The 20972-nt window shown below is 49.4% G+C and overlaps 1 protein-coding gene across 9 annotated transcripts in view; it reads right to left on the reverse strand.

The window, feature by feature from the left end:
- Window positions 1-20972, reverse strand: part of Ulk4 (unc-51 like kinase 4) — a 336112-nt gene that overhangs the window by 149051 nt on the left and 166089 nt on the right. For 7 of the 9 annotated variants that reach the window (XM_052724642.1, XM_052724631.1, XM_052724593.1 and 4 more), the window contains one exon: window positions 9157-9262. The exons of the other annotated variants lie outside the window; for them this stretch is intronic. In XM_052724642.1, coding sequence (XP_052580602.1) covers window positions 9157-9262 — 106 coding nt within the window. The remainder of the gene's footprint in view (window positions 1-9156; window positions 9263-20972) is intronic. 9 annotated transcript variants of the gene reach the window in all.

Consider the following 20972-nt stretch of genomic DNA (forward strand, 5'->3'; position numbering starts at 1 on the left):
ATCACAGTTATGCAGTAGCAACAAAAATAATTTTATGGTTGGGGGTCACCACAACATGAGGAACTGTATTAAAGGGTCTCAGCATTAGGAAGGTTGAGAACCGCTGCTCTAGACTAATTTAACGAAGGTGGAATGACCCACGCCCTAAGTATTGGGAGCACCATCCCATGGGCCAGGTCCACAGTGAATGAGAGACCAAGCGAGCTGAGCCCTGCATTCTCTGCTTCCTGACTGCTGTTTTTGTCAGAAAATGCCCTAAAGGCGACTTAGCAGAGAAAAGGGTTCATCTTGTGTAGTGGTGAGTTTCTCCAGTTCCTCCCGCAACCCCCTACCCCACCCAGTCCCCACAGTTCTGCCACCGCTAATAAAATAATCACTCAGAGGCTTAATATTATTTACAAACTGTATGGCCTATGGCAGGCTTCTTGCTAGCTAGCTCTTTTATCTTAAATTAACCTACTTCTATTAATCTATGTTTTGCCACATGGCCATAGCATTACCGGTCTGCTGGCATCTTGCTGCTCCTTGGGTGGCAGCTAGACATCTCTCCCTACTCTCTTTTTTTTTCTCTCCATGTATCTGCTTGGATTTCCCACCTGCCTCTACGCTGCCTTGCCAAAACAGCTTTATTTATTAGCCAATGGAAGCAACACATATTCACAGCATATAGAAAGACATCCCACAGAAATCTGGGCTTACAGTTTCATGGGGACATAGTATCTCATGGCAGGGAAGGCTTGCCTGCATGAGTGTGAGGCTGGCCTCAAAGTCAGAAAGCAGAAAGATCACATTTCATCTGCACACAGGAAGTAGAGAGTGAAAACAGGAAGTAGGACCAGGCTACAAAGCCTCAAAACCCAGCCCTAATGACATGTATCCACCAACAAGGCTCCACCTCCTAAAGGCTCCACAACCTTCCCAAACAGAGCCACCAGCTGGGGACTAACTACGTGTTCAAACACATGAACCTATGGGGAATGATTCATATCCAAACCACAACCATCAGCAACATTCCAACTCAACTCCCAGCAATCATGAGGCTCTCATCAGCCAGTCTGTAGCTACTGTGGGCCTTCAAAAGAAGGCACTGTTCCATCCACTTCACAAAAACTAAAGAAAAGCCGGGGCCAGATTGGAGGTGAGACAGAATGGCCAGTGGTACCTCTGCTAAGCACTGGCCTTGGAGAGACGAACATATGGAGAGAAGGGGCCTGGGCCACACATCTCTGATCATCTCAGGCCCTTCCTAGCAAGAACTTGGGGTCCTGAGCAAGCATCTGGGCCTCCATTATTCTACCTTTTGTCATTTGAACAATGAAGAGCTGTGGTGATATATTGTGTACCCTAATAAACTTGTCTGAGGATCAGAGGACAGAGCCAGTCACTAGATTAGATATAGAGGCCAGACAGTGGTGGCACAGACCCTTAATCCTATCACTTGGGAGGCAGAGATCCGTCTGGATCTCTATGAGTTCAAAGCCACACTGGAAACAGAGCCAGGCAGTGGTGGCACACACCTTTAATCCCAGTACTGGGAAGCATACGCCTTTAATCCCAGGAAGTGATGCAGGGCGTGAGGAAACAGGACCTCACTCCCTTGAGGCTGAGGATTTCGTAGAGGTAAGCTGGTGGCTGGCTGCTCTGCTTCTCTGATCTTTCAGCTTTCACCTGGCTCTGGGTTTTGTGTTTTTTTTTTTTTTTTGTTTTTTTTTGTTTTTTTTTTTTTTAAGACCTTTTAAGATTCGTGCTACGAAGAGCTTCCAAACCTATTGTGGCTCTAAATTCTCTGTGATTCAAAGACAACTTGTTCACAACTGAGGACAAGACTTGGTGAATAAGACACCTGCCACACAGGGCAAAGACCCACATAAAAGCCAGGACAGTGACACATGCCTGTAATCCCAGCACTCTGTTGGGAAGCTGAGGTGGGAGAATCCCCAAAAGCTCACGGGACCAGCTAGCCCGGCATTTGCAGTGGTGGGATCTATAAAGAGAGGTGGGAAGTGGGGTGCAACACCTGAGATTGTTGTCCAACCTCCATGTATGCATCCACACACTCATGAATGCACACAGATTTAAATACACACAGACTTAAAAAAAAAAACCCAAATGGTCTGTTCAATAAAAGTGAAGGAAACAAAACCAGGTGTGAACAACCTTTGCAACAGGAAGGGACTCTTCCAGACAAGGTACAGAGAAAACAGGGAGCTGCTGGAGGGAGGAGCCACACCTATATCCAGAAATAGCCAGTTATGGAAGTGTTCATGAAGCGGAGAACAGCAGCCTGTGTGCACTCGACTATTTGTGGGTAACTGAGCCCGGGTAAGAGAGGAAACTAGATTTAGCTCACGCTTCAGTGCTCGCATAGACAAGTGCTCCCATTGCCTGCCAGCCCCCAGTTTACGTATCTGCAAGTGAAAGGGGCCTATGGCCTACTCTTTATCAAAAATGTTCCCCTAGATCACTGCTCTCTGGGGGGTCTCACCTCTTAAGTGTTTGGGATCCTGAGGGTTTTAACAATAAAATGCACATGAAGAAATCTCATCTAAGTTACCTCTTGACATTCAGCTAAGTCAGAGCAGTGGGCCCCAAGATAGACAGCACACTTCACCCGTGAAGGGTGAGGTTTAGCCTTGTTTCATGGTATGTGGAGGAGTTATTAAATGCCTCCATAAAGTTTTATTACTGTTTTAATCCCATTAATAACCATCTTCGCTTTAATGTCCCGCATGCTGAATCCTGAAGTGATGGGCTGCAGTAACTGCCGCCTGCATGAGATTTGTTTTCCTCCAAGGACATAAAAGAGGAGGCACCAGAACGCTGACTCCATCACAGGCAAGACGCAGATGTTGGTCGCTTTTTTTTTGCATGAGTCTAACCTGCTCGCTTCCACATTTCCATCTTCAGTTCCCAAATGTGGCAGCCTCGACAGAAGGGAATAAAAAGTGAATGTGTGCCTGCACATCAAGAAAGCTCTTACACACAAAACAATTTACATCTTAATAGCCCGCTTTCCTCACATTAACTTCTCCCCTGCATTTCATCTTGGAGATGGCAGGGCTCTTCAGTAAACTCGGTGCAAGCAGGAATCAGCATCTCACAGCTGAAGCTCCGAGGCCAAAGGCCAGCCTCTCACCCTGGTCACAGTGCAGTGTGTACCCAGGTCCAGAGCTGACCTCCATGTCCCCCAGTCTCCAGTCTGTTAAACATAAAGTGGCTGCCTGGGGACTTCCAATAGAACTCGGGGTCCTCACTTCCGTGACATTGCTCTTGTGTCAGGAACCCAGAGGATATGAAATGTCCAGAAGATGCACCTAAGCTACATGTAGACTGCATGCCATCGTATCTGAGAAGCTGTGAACTTCAGTATTCACCAGGGGGGCTGAAACTGATGCTCTGCATATACCAAAGGAAAAACTAAAAAAAATGCCAACGAATAATGAAACCACCACGAAACACCTCAGGGCCCAGCCTTCTGGAGCCATTCAAGTCTGGCCTACCCCCTACCCCGCAGGGCAGGCAGATGCGAGTCTGTAGACACCCACCGTGTCTACTCAAATCTTCTACTCGACTGTAAACTAGGCTGTATGCTTCCCCATCATTGAGTTGTAGATGTTCTTTATATATATTACAGATATTAGTTTCTCTTCAAATGCATGGTTTGCAGACATTTATTCCTCTGCTGAAATAGAAGGATACCTTCCTTCTCCACTCTTCCACTGACAAGTGCAAGGGATTCTAAGACCCTGGGGGGTGATGGGCCATGAAAGAAGGCGCCAGATACAGTGAAGCAGAAAGTCAACCCCAGATCAGGAGTGCTAGCTAAACTACTGTTAAATGAACACTAATGCAACGTCTGTTGTGCTAATCCACCGGAAGTGTGGCTCCTCTTCTCCACAAGCTGTGATCAAGCCAGAGTTCTCTGCATAGAAGTTCAGTCTGGTAGTGAGAAAGAAGCCCCATGGTTCTGCCTCCTGGACCTCACCTCCATCAGTGCTTTTACACAGACCTCCCTGATGAAGCCTTCCTCCTCATCTCCTGACAGAACTGTCCTTTGTTCAGAATCCTGCAGTCACTCCTTTTCCACTTATCAACAACAGGGACTCTGGTGCATTGGCTACTTTTTGAGGGTTGGTAAAGGCTATCTCAATTAGAACCAGAGACGACACTGTTTCCTCTTTGAGGGTTGGTAAAGGCTATCTCAATTAGAACCAGAGACGACACTGTCTCCTCTAACTACTCAGCTGCAGCTTCCCTTCCCTCCTCCTCACGATCTCCACATGGTCAGATGCCAAGCTCACAGGCTCACTGGCTTTTACTACTTACCTTTAAATAGTTATGCTAATTCCAGTGATTATGCATGGAAAATTTACATATATTATCATTTGACTTTCAAAACAAACATTTGGAAGTGGCACATTTATCTCTAGAGAGATAAGTCTCGGAGCGTCTCAGGGAGTAAAGCTGCAGACAGCAGATTCAAACCTACTCTACCCGCCAGGCCATGCTGCCTTCTCTGATGAGCATGTGAGCATCTCAAATGTTTCCTAATTCATGGATACACACCCTTTGGTAGCTCCTGAGACCCACTGAAGGCCCATCTGCCAGAGTCTTCCTCCAGTGTCTCACACTCACTTTCTATTGAGTATTTCCCTTGCCAGCTTTCATGTTTCAAAATCTATTCCAGGCCAGGTACAGCGGCACACAGCTTTAATCTCAGTACTCAGGAGGCAGAGGCAAGTGGATTTCTATGAGTTCAAAGCCAGCCTGATCCACACAGTGAGTTCCAGGACAGCCAGAGCTACACAGTGAGGCCTTGTCTCAAATTAAAAATAAAACAATAACAACAACAACAACAACAAAAACCAGAAGAGGGAGGAGGAAGCTTGTTAGATTTCCTTGAGAAGCTTTTGGGTGGCTGGTAAGATGATTTTGCTGTGTGTTAAAACACTGGAGACCTGAAGAACCTGGCTAAGCACTGAGGAAGGGGCTCCAGCAGGAAGCCACACAAATGTCATGAAACAATAAAGAAGGAAACACATGTTTGTTGATTGACAGGTTGCTGTTGCTACTTCGAAATAGACAAAATGAGATGAGGCCACTGCATGAAATGTTTTCAGCTCCCAGACATGGATGGGGAACACCCCAGCCAGCTGGGTGATAACTGGCAAAGCTGGGTGAGAAGGGTCAAGAGAGGAGCATGGCAGCCGTTACAAATCCTGATGGTCTTCCAATGCATCATATCTTACACACAGTAGGTTCTCAATAACGGTACCCGGGGGGGGGGGGGGGGGGGGGGGGGGGGGAGGGACAGGGGGAGGGAGTGCTTCACTGTTGAGGAAGGGAGTGCAGGGTCGGCACACCTGCACATGCCAAGTGGGTGAACTACACAGAATATGAACACATCCCACCGGTGTTACCTTAGAGGGAAGGTTCACCACTGTCCAAATGCCACCTCCCCTTCCCAACTGTCCCTTTCCCCAACAACCCTCTTTCCATTGAACAGATTTTCACAGTGATATCTGGGACAGACCCTGGAAGCAAGCCAACAGCCAAACAAGCAGCTCAGAGAACAGCAGAGGTGACCAGTGGGTGCCACAGCTCCCAGATGGTCCCTTACGGCCATCCAGTCTCCCTTGAACTGCAGAGTACTCGGGACCAGAGCTGAGCACAAAATGGAGGCCAAGTGGGAAGTCCTTCATCCTGAAACGAGACCACACCTGAGGATGAAGAGCTAAGACCACACTGAAAAGTGCCAGCAAAATAGGTGAGAGGCAGGGACACAGGGTTGGGACGGACCTTTGGGGAGTGGCGGGTACCACAGCTGCTCTTGAGCAGCTGTATCTCTCACGCACTTCACGTGTCATCTTACCGTATCTCGCTAACCCTGTCCGTGTGCACAGCCTCGCATGCAGTGCGTGGCACATGCCCACACCACAGCTCTTCATCCTATTCCCATGCCAACAGGGTGTCAGGAAGACTGAGTCCAGGAAATGTCTAAGTTCTCCAGGTGTGAAGTGTCAGGGAGAAGAAGGAGAGTATAAATTCTCCTCGGGGAACCTGACCAGTTTGTGGAAAAGTGATTGATTGCTTCGATTGGGTTTTCTACGTGCCGGCCCCTTCCCAGTGGTTCACACCCATCTAACAGCTTAACCCTCCAGGTGGGTGTGTGTGCTGTCATCATCCCCATCACAGAGGTGAGAAAACAGAGGCAGAGACATGAAGTAGACATTTCAGGTTTACAAGTGATGACGGCAGGGCTGAGATGTGAATGCCAGCAGTTTTCATGCCAGCCCTTGCTGTTCCGCCAGTTCACAGCCAGGGAGCCTGGACACAGTATCTATGCTGTGTACATGGCTGTGGAGATGCGGCCTCTTAGCCAGACTCACTGCTCCCTTCAGATACTGCCTCTGCACAGGTCTAAGGAGAACTGTCCCAGTCTGGGTTATGGTGATATTTTGTACTGAAATGTGATTTTATTTGTATGTTAATAAATAAAGTTGCCTGGGGGTCAGAGCTAATAGCAAGCCATAGCAGAAGTCTGGCAGTGGTAGCACACGCCCTTAATCCCAATCACATGACAGGCAGATCTCTGTGTGTTCAAGGATACCACCAGCATGGAGTCACACGCCTTTAATCTCAATACCAACCATAGAAGACCTGGAGGTCTGTATAGATGGGCAGTGACAAGGAGGTCATGTGGTTGAGTTTACAACCAATGAGAAGGCAGAATAGAAGGTCAATAAAAAGGACAAACACAGAATGTAGGTCTCTTGCTGAGGAAGACAGCAGTGGCAGTGAAGGGTAAGGTTTTTAGCTCTTAGTTATTGCTCTGACCTCTTGGGCTTTCTTCTCTACATTGGTTCTGTGTTTCTTATTTAACAAGACGGTTACATCTACACTGGGTGATTAAACTTTTAACACATCTGTGTAGCTAAGGCATCTAGAAGCTTCCAGAGAACACATTTTAGAACACTAAAGGATTTTCTCAGGTTTTGCTAAACACCAAGGAAAGACAATGCCTGGCCCTGGAGACCAGCCAGAAAACAACTTCAGCTTCCTACTGTAGCGCCACCACCAGGTTAAACACGTGCACGGCAGTTATCACTACAGAATGAGTAGGGGCTGGAGGCAGCTCAGTGGCTCGAGCTAGTGCACATTCTGCTCTTTCAGAGAACCTGAGTTCAGTTCCCAGCACCTGCACCAGGCAGCTCACATCAGCTTTAACTCCAGCTCCAGGGCAGCAAGTGCCTCTGACATCAGAAGGCACCTGCACTCATGTGCACACACTGACACAGACAGACAGATGGACACTTACATAATTAAAAATAAAACAATTTTAAAAAATTACACTAAACCAGGCCTGGTGGACAATCTGAAATCCCAGACCTAAAGAGGCTGAGGCAGGAGGATTGCTGCAGGCTAGAGGCTAGCCAAAGCCACCTGGCAAAGGTTGTTTGTGTCCCCCAAGTGCCACTTACTGTATTTCCTGGGAACAGGTCTGCCAATCTGTCTAGTGTGTGTGTTTTTTGAAACAGGGTTTCATGTAGTCCAGGCTAGCCTGGAACTCACTATGCAGCTGAGGCTGGCCTGGACCTCCTAAGTGCAGGGGTGACAGCCATGTGCCACCCAGCTTTGAATGCTATTCATTTTTTTTTTAAGATTTATTTATTTATTATGTATACAGTGTTCTGTTTGTATGTATGTCTGCACACCAGAAGAGGGCACCAGATCTCATTATAGATGGTTGTGAGCCACCATGTGGTTGCTGGGAATTGAACTCTGGACCCCTGGAAGAGCAGTCAGTGCTCTTAACCTCTGAGCCATCTCTCCAGCCCTTGAATGCTATTCTTAAAGGCGGCTAAGAAGGCTGTCATGTGTGTGGTCTCTTTATTTTCACAGCACAAACAACTTACGCCGTGATTTTCTGGCCTCTTGAGTAAACACTGATTTAGGCAGATTAATATAAACCTGACTGAAAAAAAAAAATCAGTGTTTTGATTTCTGACACTCCATGAACCATTGAAGACAAAGAATTTCTTTAAATGATTCTTCGGCGGTACTCTGTTTCATTTTTGTTTTGTTTTCTGCTTTGGTGGCATTGTGCTGTGTTGTGTAAATCCATTACCCTCGGAGCGCTGCTGGGAAAGGCAAGCTGGTGTTCAGATCCATTATAGAAATGCCACGGCGCAGGGATGAGCCCAAAGTCAGCTCCAAAATGTTTACAACGCTGATATTTTTCAAATATAAGCTAACAGTCCTACTTTGTTTTATAATAATTCTCCCCCTAAATATTTCATTTAAAATGAAAATGTTTAAGGGAAAAAAACCCACAGCAAAACCACTGAGTCACACATCAACATTCAAATCCAGTGGCAACTGTACACCTGAAATCCCAGCCCTTCAGTGTGGAGGGGTCAGGAGTTCAAGTTTGTCCTTAGCTATAAGAGTACTGCTCAGGTCTTTGGGGTCAGACGGTTCCTCAAGTTCCAGACCTCTGTGCCCGAACACCCAGGCCCTGGCCCCATGACACCGTCAGCCTGCGCACCCCCCACTCCGCCCCTGGAGAGCATCCAGACTCCTCATACCCTTGCCTCTACTCTTGCTGTAGCAGGAATTGCAGGGTCTGGGTCACCTTCACCACCTGCAGACGGGACAGTAAGAAGAGTGAAAGTCCAGGTCGGAGGCCACCGCTCTGATTTATGAGCCTTTCCTTGTGTGACCTGAAGCTCAGATCCTCTCTCCTCTGTCAGTTCCTTTGGCTGCTGTTTCATCTGCAGCTGCCTCACTCTGGAGATAGCCTACACTAAACAGACGAAGCTATGTCCACAGACAGGGTAAGGTGCTGCCATGGTGAGGAACTAACATGGCTACGTACCCAAGCCCCACAACTTTTGCTGATATTTCTTATTAGAGGGTGATGCATATTTTCCTTAGGACAGGAAAAAATACTAGAAACACTTGAGCACAGAAGCCACGTAGAAGCAGAGCTCTGACATCTGGAGTGAAATATCACAACTGGGATTGATAATCTGAGTCCATGGCTTACCTTTGAGACCAAGCCTAATAACCATCCATTAGGGGCTAGCCTAACAACTCCAGCTGGTTAGAGCACTGGCTGCTCTTCCAGGGGCCCAGGTTCAATTCCCAGCTTACCTTGCTCATAAAGCAGCTGCATGTTTGAGTCTTTGTAAGCAACCAGATTGTTGAGTAACGCGATCACACTCTGCATGGTATTACCCAGAATGCTTTCCTGATGCTCCTACAATAGACCAGACAGAAATACCATTACATCATCCTTGAGACAACCACCTCTCTCTATCATTCTCCAAATAAGGCTGAAGGATTCCCTGTCTGGACGGTCATGGAGCAGGTCCAGAGGTTAGGTCCCTCCCCCTAGAATCCCAGGAGGCACTGGGAGAGAGAGAGCACCAAGCCTCTGTGCTGAGAGCTGAGAGAGAGAGAGCACCAAGCCTCTGTGCTGAGAGCTGAGAGAGAGAGAGCACCAAGCCTCTGTGCTTCAGGTAGGTGGCACTGGAGGCACTAGACATCAAGTGTGGGCTCTATGTAGGACAGCAATTCTGTTACCTGCCACCCAAGCCATATCGGATGTGATGGTCCCACCCCTGCTGGAACCTGCAATGTGTGAGCTCTCGGGGGACTTGACTTCCTCAGCATGCAACATCACAGAGCAGGATAACCCAGGTCCCAGGACTGTGTGGATGTAAGGCCATCATTTTATATATATTTATATATATAGAGAGAGACAGGGTTTCTCTGTGTAGCCTTGGCTGTCCTGGAACTCTTCTCTGTAGACCAGGCTGGCCTCGAACTAAGAGATCCAACTGCCTCTGCCTCCTGAGTACTGGGATTCAAGGCATGCACCACCACTGCCCAGTTTCATGAAAGGCTGCTTCTAAGGGCCAAAGTATCACAAACATAACAGCTTTTCTCGTGCCACTTTGTCATTTCTTTCTTAAAAACTAAAGCCATCAATGATAGCTAGTTATTACATCTCACAGAATTCAACAGAAGAGACAATGTTTAATTCCGGGACTGGTGTGAAGTGGGGTGACAGACACCCTGGGGTGGATTCATACACATACTCATTGAACACAAATGCTTCTAGAATTCTTGTCCCTTACTACAGTCCCAGCTCCAGGCACATGCTAGAAGCAGGAGCGTGCCAGCTGAGCAGGCACCAGGTAGACCTGCCCCGCCCCACCCCCACGTCCCTTCCCACCCACAGTTAGCTCTATTTTCAAGCATGAATCATATTTGGGAACTAATGAAAGTCTATTTTGTGCCAGATGGTGCTCTAGGAACTAGAGGGAGACTGGAGAACAGGACCCCTCATCCTCACAGACACGGACCTGAGGCAACAGCATGGTCAGTAAATTAGAAAGAAAGGGGAAACTGAGGCAAGTGCTGGGAGGGCAGCCCTGGGGCTGTGCCTGCTTTAAATAGGGGACCTCTGTGAAGGTAAAACTGGATGGAAGTGTATTCCTTTCTAAAAGCTGAAGCATCTTTGAATTCCCAGGGCTAATCATTCGAAACAAACTTCCTGCCTGGACCAAGAACTGAACCTCCAGTCTCCTGCAAGCAAGCCACACCAGTCGCATCTCCGCCCCATGTCAGCACCTTACCCGAGCACACCAACACTATCAAAACAGATAATAACTAAGTGAAGGCCTTGTTAAAACTTTACCAGGTGCCAATAATGTCTTTTCCAGCTCCAGGATCCCATATGTGTTGCATTTAGAATGATTTTAGTTTTTGCAACAAATATTCAGGACACCCGAAGTGTCCTTGGCTGGTATCAGGAAATAAAGACAGGCGGGAAAGCCAACCCAAATCCTGCCACGATGGAGTCTACCTCGCAGAGGAGGGAGAAGGCCATGAGCGTAGTAAAGACTGGCATGAAGTGCAGAAAGTGGCAACTCACTGACAGCAAAACCAGTAAAGAGTGGTCGGGGATAGGTGGGCAAGAGCTGCAGGCCTGAGTGTGCTGTAAGCCACGACCTGCAGAACAGCAGGCGTCTATGTCAGGAAGGGACAGCGACCATCGTCAGACCTCCCAGGGTCACCTACTCTATCCCACAAATGCTTTTGTGCTTTGGTGTCTGTCTCCAGGAGGCCTGGAGGGCAGCTACAGGCTTGGCAAGATTTTGCCAACAGAACTTTATACTCTGTTTCTCTCAAACTCCTCCACTTGGGCATCTGCACCTTGGCCCAACTTTGTGACTTTGAGTTCTCCTAGGAAATCATCTACAAGCCCAAGTTTTGAAGCCCACTGCTTTTAAGTCACACAGAGCACTCTCTGCAGCCTTCTGGAGTCTTCTCTCAACCCTGCTTACCTGTCCCTTTATACTGCCCACACTCAGGGTGGCTAGACTCAGAAAACCTTTGAGACACAAGACTTGTCTGGAAGCCACCTTCCCATTGCTCTGAGTTCTGAGTCATGTGACCATACTGTCTCCCAGGTCCACAGTACACTGGCATTGCCCTGCTCACTCCTGACTGGGCCCCTGGCTAATTAACTAACTGCACTTGGTCAAAGCTTTAGGGTCGGTGAGATGCCGTCAGTCTTCCTCACTGTCTGTGACTTCTAACTGCCTGGGATCAGAGAAATAAACCTGGGCCGAGAGGCCAGGAGCTTCGGGAGAGGCACGTGGCTTCCTGAGCTTACAGAGTAAGTGTGTGCCTGTGACTGGAACCTTCCTCTGGGCCGATCCATCCCACTGCACAGAGGCTCCTGACTCCATGTAGGTTGGGTGGTACCATCTCTGTCTCAGACACAAAACAAGGTGTGGGCTTTCCAAGGACCAATGTCTAGCACTGATTTCAGAAGCACAGAGCACGCTCCTGGGGTGGAGGTCCACAACCCAGTGTTTCCCTGACACCAGCTTAGGATGAATGTGGAGGTGGCTGCATGCCACCAACTCCATCCACTGATGCTCACAATGCTTCCGATGGTAGAAGAAGAGGGTGATTAATAAGAGCCAAGATGACACAACACACTGTTCTTGATACAGTAACTAACGACACACAGCAAAGCTGTTCTTGTGGAAGAAAACAGGGCCAATCTGGAAAACGACACAGCCACTTCTTGTTCACAGGCCAATCCCGATGGAGATAAATCTAGTGATAATGTAAGTGCTCATGATGGAATGTACTCTTTTAATCTTGTTTTTATTATTTTTAAAGCCATTGTCTCATTATTAGACCAGGAAATCAGTTTTGGCCTGGAAGCCACAGCAGCACTCAGTCTCTGCTGTCCACGCTGGGATTCCACAAAGGAGGGAGCCGCCACATGGAGTTGAAATAACACCATCTCTCTTAAAACCTGAGCCTCCAGAGACCAGAAATGGAGGCTGTCCTGAGCTGTGGGCCACTGCTGCTCCTTGCCAAAGGCCTCCATTAACATGGTGGCCCCTCAGAGTGAAGGCCTCTATCAGCCACATTACTCCATCTACAGGCTTGGAGAAAACACCCTGGTATCACACGTTCTCACCAACATTTCAGGGTTTGGGGGAGGTACTGTGCATCAAATATGAAACAGCATTTGGTACACAGTATAAAAGATGAGTCCACAGGCACTCTGGAGACAGTTCCCTTTCTTTCTCAACTTTGCTCAAAGCACTGTTCTCACCTTCTTTACTTCCAAGCCATCATAGACCCTGAACCTCATATATCATAAAGTGAGGACTCCATAAAAACAATGTTCTAGAATTATCTTTGCTTGCTTTTCTAGCTATAGGTAACGGGCTTCTACATGGTGCAGGTGAGCAGAGTCTGCAGACTGTCCCTCTGTGACTCTGTGCTCACAGTGAGGAGATCGAGAGCAGCTGAGGACCAGGCCATGGGGAAACACGAATGTGAGTTAAGCCCACACCCGCTACCATATATCGAGCTGAGTTACCTCAGTTCTTAGACCTAATGAGGTTTTTATCTCTTGAAGTCAGTGCAGATTATCTTGGGAAGGAAACGTGGCAGTGGGTGGGCACCTCTGCTGGGTGGGTACCTCTGCTGCGTGGGCACCTCTGCAGCGTGGGCACCTCTGCAGCGTGGGCACCTCTGCAGCGTGGGCACCTCTGCAGCGTGGGCACCTCTGCAGCGTGGGCACCTCTGCAGCGTGGGCACCTCTGCAGCGTGGGCACCTCTGCAGCGTGGGCACATCTGCAGAGGTGCTGCCAGGACACAAGGCCCCAGGAGCTGGTGCAGACTAGGCAGAGCTGCAGGAGGGGGTGGTTCTGGTCAGAGGCCAAGTCACCAAGTCACCAAGGGTTGCTCCTCTGGGTTAGCCCTTGCCCTCCCCCGAATATATGCCTAAGTTCTGGGGTGAGCAGAGAGTAACAGGAAGCAGGGTAAATCATCTCTCCCTCCCCCACCCCAGTTCCTATGGCTCCTTAGACAAGGAGGGAGCCAGCAGCACTGTGCTCTCCTGACACCATGCAAGCAGGGGAGGAAGAGACAGGCAAGCGCCCAGGGCCTTGCGGTCAGACCTTAGAGCATGGCGGGGAGTCTAGACGCCACAATCAGCAGAGTCCACCTCACAGGTGGTCTTAGGATGGACAACACAGCAACACAGGAGAGCATCTCGTCTGGGCATCTCTGTCACCCTTACAAAGGCAGATGAGGGCAGAGGTGACCAAATGGTAGAAGTGACCAGACCAAGCACAACCTGCCACACTCCACAGTGGCAAAATTGGAGCTCAATCTAGGCTGGTGGTGGCCATGGCCTGTGCATGCGACACTGAGACAGGTAGAGAAATGGGGAGTCAGGCCAGTCAGCACTTGGGTGGGCCGTGTGCCCACACCTGCAGACCTGTCAGGTGACCTGAGAGGAGCTGAGAGGAGTGGAGACTGACTCACACCTGTAATCCAAACTCTTGGAAGGCAGAAGGATCGCCCAGAGTTCAAGGTCAGCCTGGGCTACAGAACGAAACTCTTGTCTCAAACAAAGAAACCTAAAGCAGTCTGGAGCTGAGGCACAGGAGGGAAGGGACCAGAAATACTGACGGGGGCCACAACGGGGCCACACGCCCTCTCTCCTTTTGTGCTACAATGTACCTAGCCTCCACTGCTACCACTGGGATCTTCTGGTTTCCAAAGAGCCCTTAGCATCGATCCCTAAACTCGAAGGACACTTGTAGTTCTTAGCAGCTACAGTACAGAAAGAATAAACACACCACCCAAGATAATACCGTGCAGACTGCAGCTGCTAAGAGTCATGTTTCCAGACACTGGTGTTATCATGGGCTAACGGATGTATCGGGAAGCCGGGCTCAAGAGGGAAGGCATTGCAACAGCCCACAGAAGGCAGGCCCAGAGCAGCTGAGGGAAAACACCGCCTCCTCTCTCCACAGCCCATCAGTAAGCACGCACGGCATCATTTGTGTGCCTCATGCCACGGTGGGGACATTTAATAAACAGAACACTGAGGGTGCTAACAGAACACAGCACTCTCCAGTCGAGATAATTAGAACCTAAGCAGCAAAACTCAGTGTTTGGCATCACAGAGGGCACTCCATTAAAACACGCAGCCTCTGCTAAGGAAAGGGGTGGGCACTCAACCTGAAGCCGCGGTCTTCTCCGCTAACAGCTTCAGTGCTCGGTGGAAGGCTCTCGAGTACCAAGGGCACAGCAAGGAAACACTAGAACAGACTACCAGCCTTGCTCCAGGGCTTCACTGCAGGCCTGCATCACACCTCATCGTGGTGGCTGAGGCACTGAAGGACTCAGGTGTCTCCATTAAGAAGTCTGGTAAGTTCATGGCTGCATGTCCACAATTAGGAAAACACAGAAGCAAGTTAAGTGTCTGCTTGGGAAACAGGGAGAGAGGGGAATCGCAACATAATAGTACTCAGTCTTCACGAAGGAGGGTGTCATCTGACACAGCACGGCAGACCCAGAAGACACTCTGTTAAGTGCAGCGGCCCCGACAGGAAGAGCAGTGCCACACGTGGGATGCTCGTCTCCTGTCAACCTGACGAGGCTGACATGCCCTGGCGGGGTGTTTCCAGAGAGCACTAACGAGGAGGGAAGACCCAGCTGAGAACTACATTCCTCTCCGCTTCCTGACCACAAGAGCAACACGACCAGCCACCTCACACTCCTGTCCCCACGCCTTCCCGCCCTGATGGACTGTACCCTCAAAACTGTGAGCAAAGCAAACCCTTCCCCTCCGGAGCTGCTTCTGTCAGGCACCTACCTGGCAGCAAGAACAGAAACTAACACATAGTGTGGGCCAGAATAACGGAATGTAGGCACAGTGAGGAGAACCAGCCCCAGACACACAGCTCGCCTCAGACAGACACAGCACGTCCTGCTCAATGCATCTCCAAACGACATCAGGTCCCGGTGTACCACCCACCCACATCTACAGCAGGTCCAAAGTGAGGCTCCAGAATGTCACAGCACCCATTCACTTCCCTTTGCAACATTCTTGCTTCTGGTCCGACGGAGGTCTGGAGATGGCGTTTACAGCACTCTGATACACTCAGCCCAATGTCCCTCTCTCCATCCTTACAACATCACCTCCTGCCACAGGACTCCTAAAACAACAGAGGCTTAGCCTCCATTCCCGCAGCTTCTATTGTGAAGGTCCAAGCCGGGGTGAAGCATTAGTGTTCACAGCCCACAGTCCTGTAGGCCTGTTTGTGTCCAGAGCCCTGGTGGAGCTTAAACCCTGAGAACATGGAAGACTGGAGTGTCAGGGGGTGGGAGAAGAACTTTCTTCTGAGGAATTTGGAAGTCTTCTGTGACTCACTGAGTCACACACCGACCCCCTGGCAAGCCCAATGAGATTCAAAGGTCAGCCTGTTTAAAATCATAGAGAGAGGCAAAGGACTCCTGGGAAGAGAGGGCAGGATCTGGGGCTCACCGTGAGGCTGTCTGGGGTGTGATGGCAGAAGCCTGAGAACCTGCCCTGGCACCTGCTGTGCCGGTGATGAAGCAGCTGAACAGCTCCTCTGCTAACGAGGCCAGAACTTGGGGGTGCTGGGTGGTTCAGACACGGGCTGGACAAGGGTTAAGGAGTACCTAGGCCCGGGGTTTTCCCTCATCTGGAACCAAGGTGTAAGGTGCCAGCACCCTAAGAGTGTGGGTGTAAGACAGAGTGGGCATCATCCCCACTTCTGATTCCAGAGAAGAGGAAGGAAGTGAACATTGTTGTTAAATCTGACTGACAGACACCACAGAGGCCCTCGAGCACCAGCAAGTACCAATTACCATGAGTGAACTGCTCTGCCTGGCAGAGCTGGAAGGTCGGAATCAACGGGTACTGCTGCCAAGCCACGGCTGGGCTCGTCCTTAGAATTCCAGTCCTGGTTCCACGGTGGTGGCAGTGCTGAGCAGGCCTTTCCGGCAGGTTAATTGTGTCACTTGGCTCCTAGCCTGGCACATTCATGTCATTTAGAGTTCTAGCAGCAAGCTCCCATGGCCCTGGCTCCTGATGGGGTGTGCCGCAAGGCAGCATGATGGACCATGGCCAAGACTGCTCAGGCCGAGAACTCTGGCAACAGAGCCTAAGGGAAGCTGCCAGGGCCAGTGCTGCTGGTGAAGGAAGGTGCCTTGTTTATGTATCTTCCTGGAGTGTTGACAGACCAACCTGGCCTGAATGTGCTGAGCTAAAGACCAGCCTGCAGCAGGGAGGAAAACCAGAAAAATGCAAGCATGCACACGGGCTCCTCTGCCTTCTCCTCTCACCCCTTAACTACCTGAAATAAGAGTGATGAGGGGCTGAGAGAGGGCTCCCTGGGTAAGGTGACTGCACAACAGAGGGGGCAGAATTTAATGCCCCAAACCCACACAGAAAAGCAGGGTGTGGTGGCCCCCACTTGTAAACCCAGCGATGGGAAGGCAGAAGTGGGAGGTTCCCTGGGGCTCACTGGCTGGCTCACTGAGAAACCATGTCTGAGAAAAAGTGCATGGTACCCAAGGGACAACGCTCAATGTCGACCTGCAGCCTTCACAAGGACACACATGTACCCTGATGGGTACAAACACGCACATGTGTGCATATACACTCACAATTATAATAAAATCATGATAAAGTCTTCACAAACTAATGTCAAAGTTCTTAAATTAACTTCTTAGGTCAAGCCAGGTTGGGAGCCAGGGGCTTTGAGACATCAGTAGGAACCACCCAGGCTCTTCACCATCTATTCTGGGATGAGCTCCCATTATGGGCGGGACCACATGCTGGGCATCCACAACCTATTTGTGCCCATCTTGTCCCAGCCCCGCTTCTGCATCAAAGCGCTGGTCCAGCCTTGAGGAGCTCTTTGGACTCAGGAGTCGGGAGCACAGGAAAGGATGGCTTTGGTGATTTTGCATTTTCAACCACTAAGTCTGAAAACCTGAGGCTTGGCTTTAACATAGCAAGATCCCGATTAAAATTCTTCCATCCAGGTCACAGAGAAAACCAGAAATCAAAACGAAAGTCTAGAAGAATGTGAGAAAGGGGGAGCAGGAAGCAGAAAGGCCATGGAGGGGAGAAGGGAGCTAGGGCAGGTGGGACAGAAATGGATCCAGGGAGGAAGCCCAAATAGACAAGACAGCTGCCTACCTCCTCTGGAAACAACTTCCCTCTGTCTGGCCACTGGGTGACCCTCGTGGCAGGAGACCGATGGGGAAATGTCTCTTGTCCCTAAGTCTCAGCCGTGCTTAGCATCTGCCTAACGTAGCCTGTACAACTCCAGAGAGCGAGGGAGCAGAAAAAGGCCTGACCCCCTCACCTGCAGACACTGCTTGACTGGAATTTTCATCTCTCATGTTCTTTCAATTGAAGTATTTGTAATGTCTGGGTAATTCTGTTATTGCAGGGCCGAGGTGTAATTCCCCCACTGGACTGGGGGATGCCATAGCTAAGTAGCCATGAACACGGCCTCATGCTGGCACCAGGCCAGATGCCCAGCACCCCTCAGAGGGCAGAGACTAACAACTGGCCCCAACACCACTAGTGGATAAGACTTCTACGGAAACAGTAACTTCAGTTAAAACAGTCACTCGGGCAGCCTGGCAGCACATGTTTGTAACTCCAGCCCTGGAGAGGTGGAGACAGGGGGATTGCTGTAAGTTTGGGGCCAGCCTCTGTTCTGTGATGTTAGCCTGTTTCAAAAAAAAAAAAATTAAATTTAAGAAATCTTCTTAAAGAAAAGCATTTTCTTAAAGAAAATGTCTTGATGACTTCTCTTGAGTGGTGGACCACATGTAACCACATGTACCAAAACTATTTTCCTACTACCACACCACTGCCATGAGGGGAGTGCCATGCTAGGTGTGGGTGTGGACTCCCCACGGAGGACTGACTCATGCAGGAGACAGAAGGTGCCTGTGAACACTGCCATGAGATCGTGTCCATGAGGTGAGCAGAGAGGGGGCACTAGTCTCTAGGAGATGGCCCTAACTTTAAAGGCACACCTGTACCACACTGTCACCAGGCTCCTGCTTTGGTCGCTAGACTGTCTTGTTAAAGAGCATTTGACTCTGTCCACTCAGGCACAAGCAGCGAGATAACAAACAGGCAGATTCAACACAGTCTTGGAGAAATTAGATTCACATTCCTGCCCTGCCCCTGCTCTTCCCTCCCTCCTTTTCTTTTTATTTTTCAGACAGAGCTGAAGTGTCATAGGGTGATCTTCAACTCTGTCCTTCCAAGTGCTGGGAGACATGAATATGGTTTCAGGGCTGATCCATTTCATTTTGCCATGCCCTGAGCTCAGCATGATGCAGGCTCTGCTATCCCAGGGCTGAGAAGGCCACCAGAGAGGAAGACACAGCAAGAGCTCAGTCAGCATGCTGGGCCCACTAGGGCGGGTGGGGAGGGCACCCTCGGGGAGCTAGAAATGAACGCTTCAAACTCTGGAGACTAAGAGCCATTCCCCTGCAATGGTTATGAGCATCCAGCTACCTCAGTGTGCCAGCAGCGGCATCCAGGCGTGCAGCCGGAAGTGCAAGCCAGACTGCAGGAGCAAGGAAGGAGCACTGAGTTCACTTCGGGACCTCTGGCTAGACTCCATGCTCCTCTTCTGCCATCCACCCTTTGATGCCAGGCCCAAGTCCGGGTCTTCCCAAATTATTCCCAAGGGAAGCCACTGCGCCAAGCTAACTACCATTAGACTCTAACCACTGAGGAGCTCTGTGACAATGGCCAAGTCAATTTCTCTGCCTTAATGATTTACGTGTGGACCATGGCAAGGATCATCCACATACAAGTTTTAATTAGTGTATACTTGTGTACCACCTCACCCTTCTGTGGATGCACATGGACCAACCTAAGAGCAATGTGAAGGTGTGATATTGCAAGACAAAGTCCTCAGAAGGTAGCTGAGTACCCGGCAACTGTCATCATGGCCACAGCCCGGGCAGACTTGAACAGTCGATGTCACCATGCCTTTCCCAGGAACCCCAATCTTGACATCCAAGCAGTCCAACAGGAAAATCAGCCCAGGTGAGCTCCCTCCCATGCAGCCCACCAGAGGGAGCAGAAGCTTCACATACACACCCATGTGTACACAAATGCACACTTGTACACATGCACACATGCATAGTTATTGCACACACATACACACGCACACACGCACATCCTGCCTCCGAGTTTCTCCTACTTCACAACAAAAGACTTCTTTACAAGATCTAGCCCCATTCTGTCACTTTCCAGGCCTCAGAACTAGGCTCAGGGGATGCACCATGGCCTTCAGACCTGAAGAGTTCCTGCCTGCTGCCCACCCACTCCAGTCTGACCCACCAGTGGCCCCTCATCTAAGAATCCTAATGTCCACTTCCTCACACGAACATGGTGGGGCTAGAGGGAGAGAGAGCGGTGTGGCCGAGTCACTGTGCATCATCACAGGGTTTTGTGATACAGAAAAGAGAAGCTGAGCGTGGGCAGAGGCTAAGCCCCACGCAAAACCGTGCTTTAGTACCTAACAATGCACACTTAGAACACACCCATCATCCAAACCATTTGCAGAGGGAAATGTGGATACTTCTTTATGGTGATATTTTATTTGTATTAAAATGTTATTTGTATGTTAATAAATAAAGTTGCCCGGGGGTCAGAGCTATTAGCAAGCCATAGGAAAGCAGGGCAGTGGTAGTGTACGCTTGTAATTCCAGCACTTGGTAGGCAGAGCTGGGTAAGTCTCTGTGTGTTCAGGGATACAGCCATTATTGGATACACATGCCTTTAATCTTAATACCAATCATGGAAAACCTGGAGGCCTATACAGACAGGCTGTGAGGAGGCGGTCATGTGGTTGGGTTTACAACCAATGAGAAGGCAGGACAGGAACTCTATATAAAGACTTTAACACAGGGGTAGCTCTGGTTCGGAGAGGTAGGACCACCGCAGGAGGAAGGGTAAGGTTTTAGCTCTTAGCTCTGACCTCTTGGCTTTCTTCTTTGCATTGGTTCTGTGTTTCTTATTTAATAAGAAGGTTGGATACATCTACATTTGGCGCCCAACGTGACAAGAATTCATTAAAAACCGCTTGGCTTGGCTTGGCGGCAGGTCCGGTTTCCAGCCTGGGCGGCCCGGCTGCCTAGCTTGGGCCCAGGCCTGACTGACCCGCAGCTGGAGCTACTTGCAACTGCTACAAACAACTCAGACCTGCCCTGTGGAACAGGGCCCCTGCCTGTAAAGCCAAGGCTTGACTCGGCTCAAGCGGCTACACTTTCTCTCTCTCTCTCTCTCTCTCTCTCTCTCTCTCTCTCGCTGGATTCACACCTCGAACACCAGGTGGCTGTGAAATTCCCTGGGATTCTACTGTTCTACCCAGACTTGGTAAGTCAATTAATATATCTATTTAAAAGAGATTTTTTTTCTACATTAAAAAAAAATGGGCTTTATGTGTACATTGGAAGAAAATTGGGCTTTGTTTGAAATTTTAGGCACTCTGACAATGGAACAACTATATGAAAAGATTAATATTGATCGAATTATTCAGTTTATTACTTTTCTTATC

Source organism: Peromyscus californicus, unplaced genomic scaffold (genome assembly GCF_007827085.1).
Source record: "Peromyscus californicus insignis strain IS unplaced genomic scaffold, ASM782708v3 Scaffold_11__1_contigs__length_118956290, whole genome shotgun sequence".
NCBI classification, from domain to species: Eukaryota; Metazoa; Chordata; class Mammalia; order Rodentia; family Cricetidae; genus Peromyscus; species Peromyscus californicus.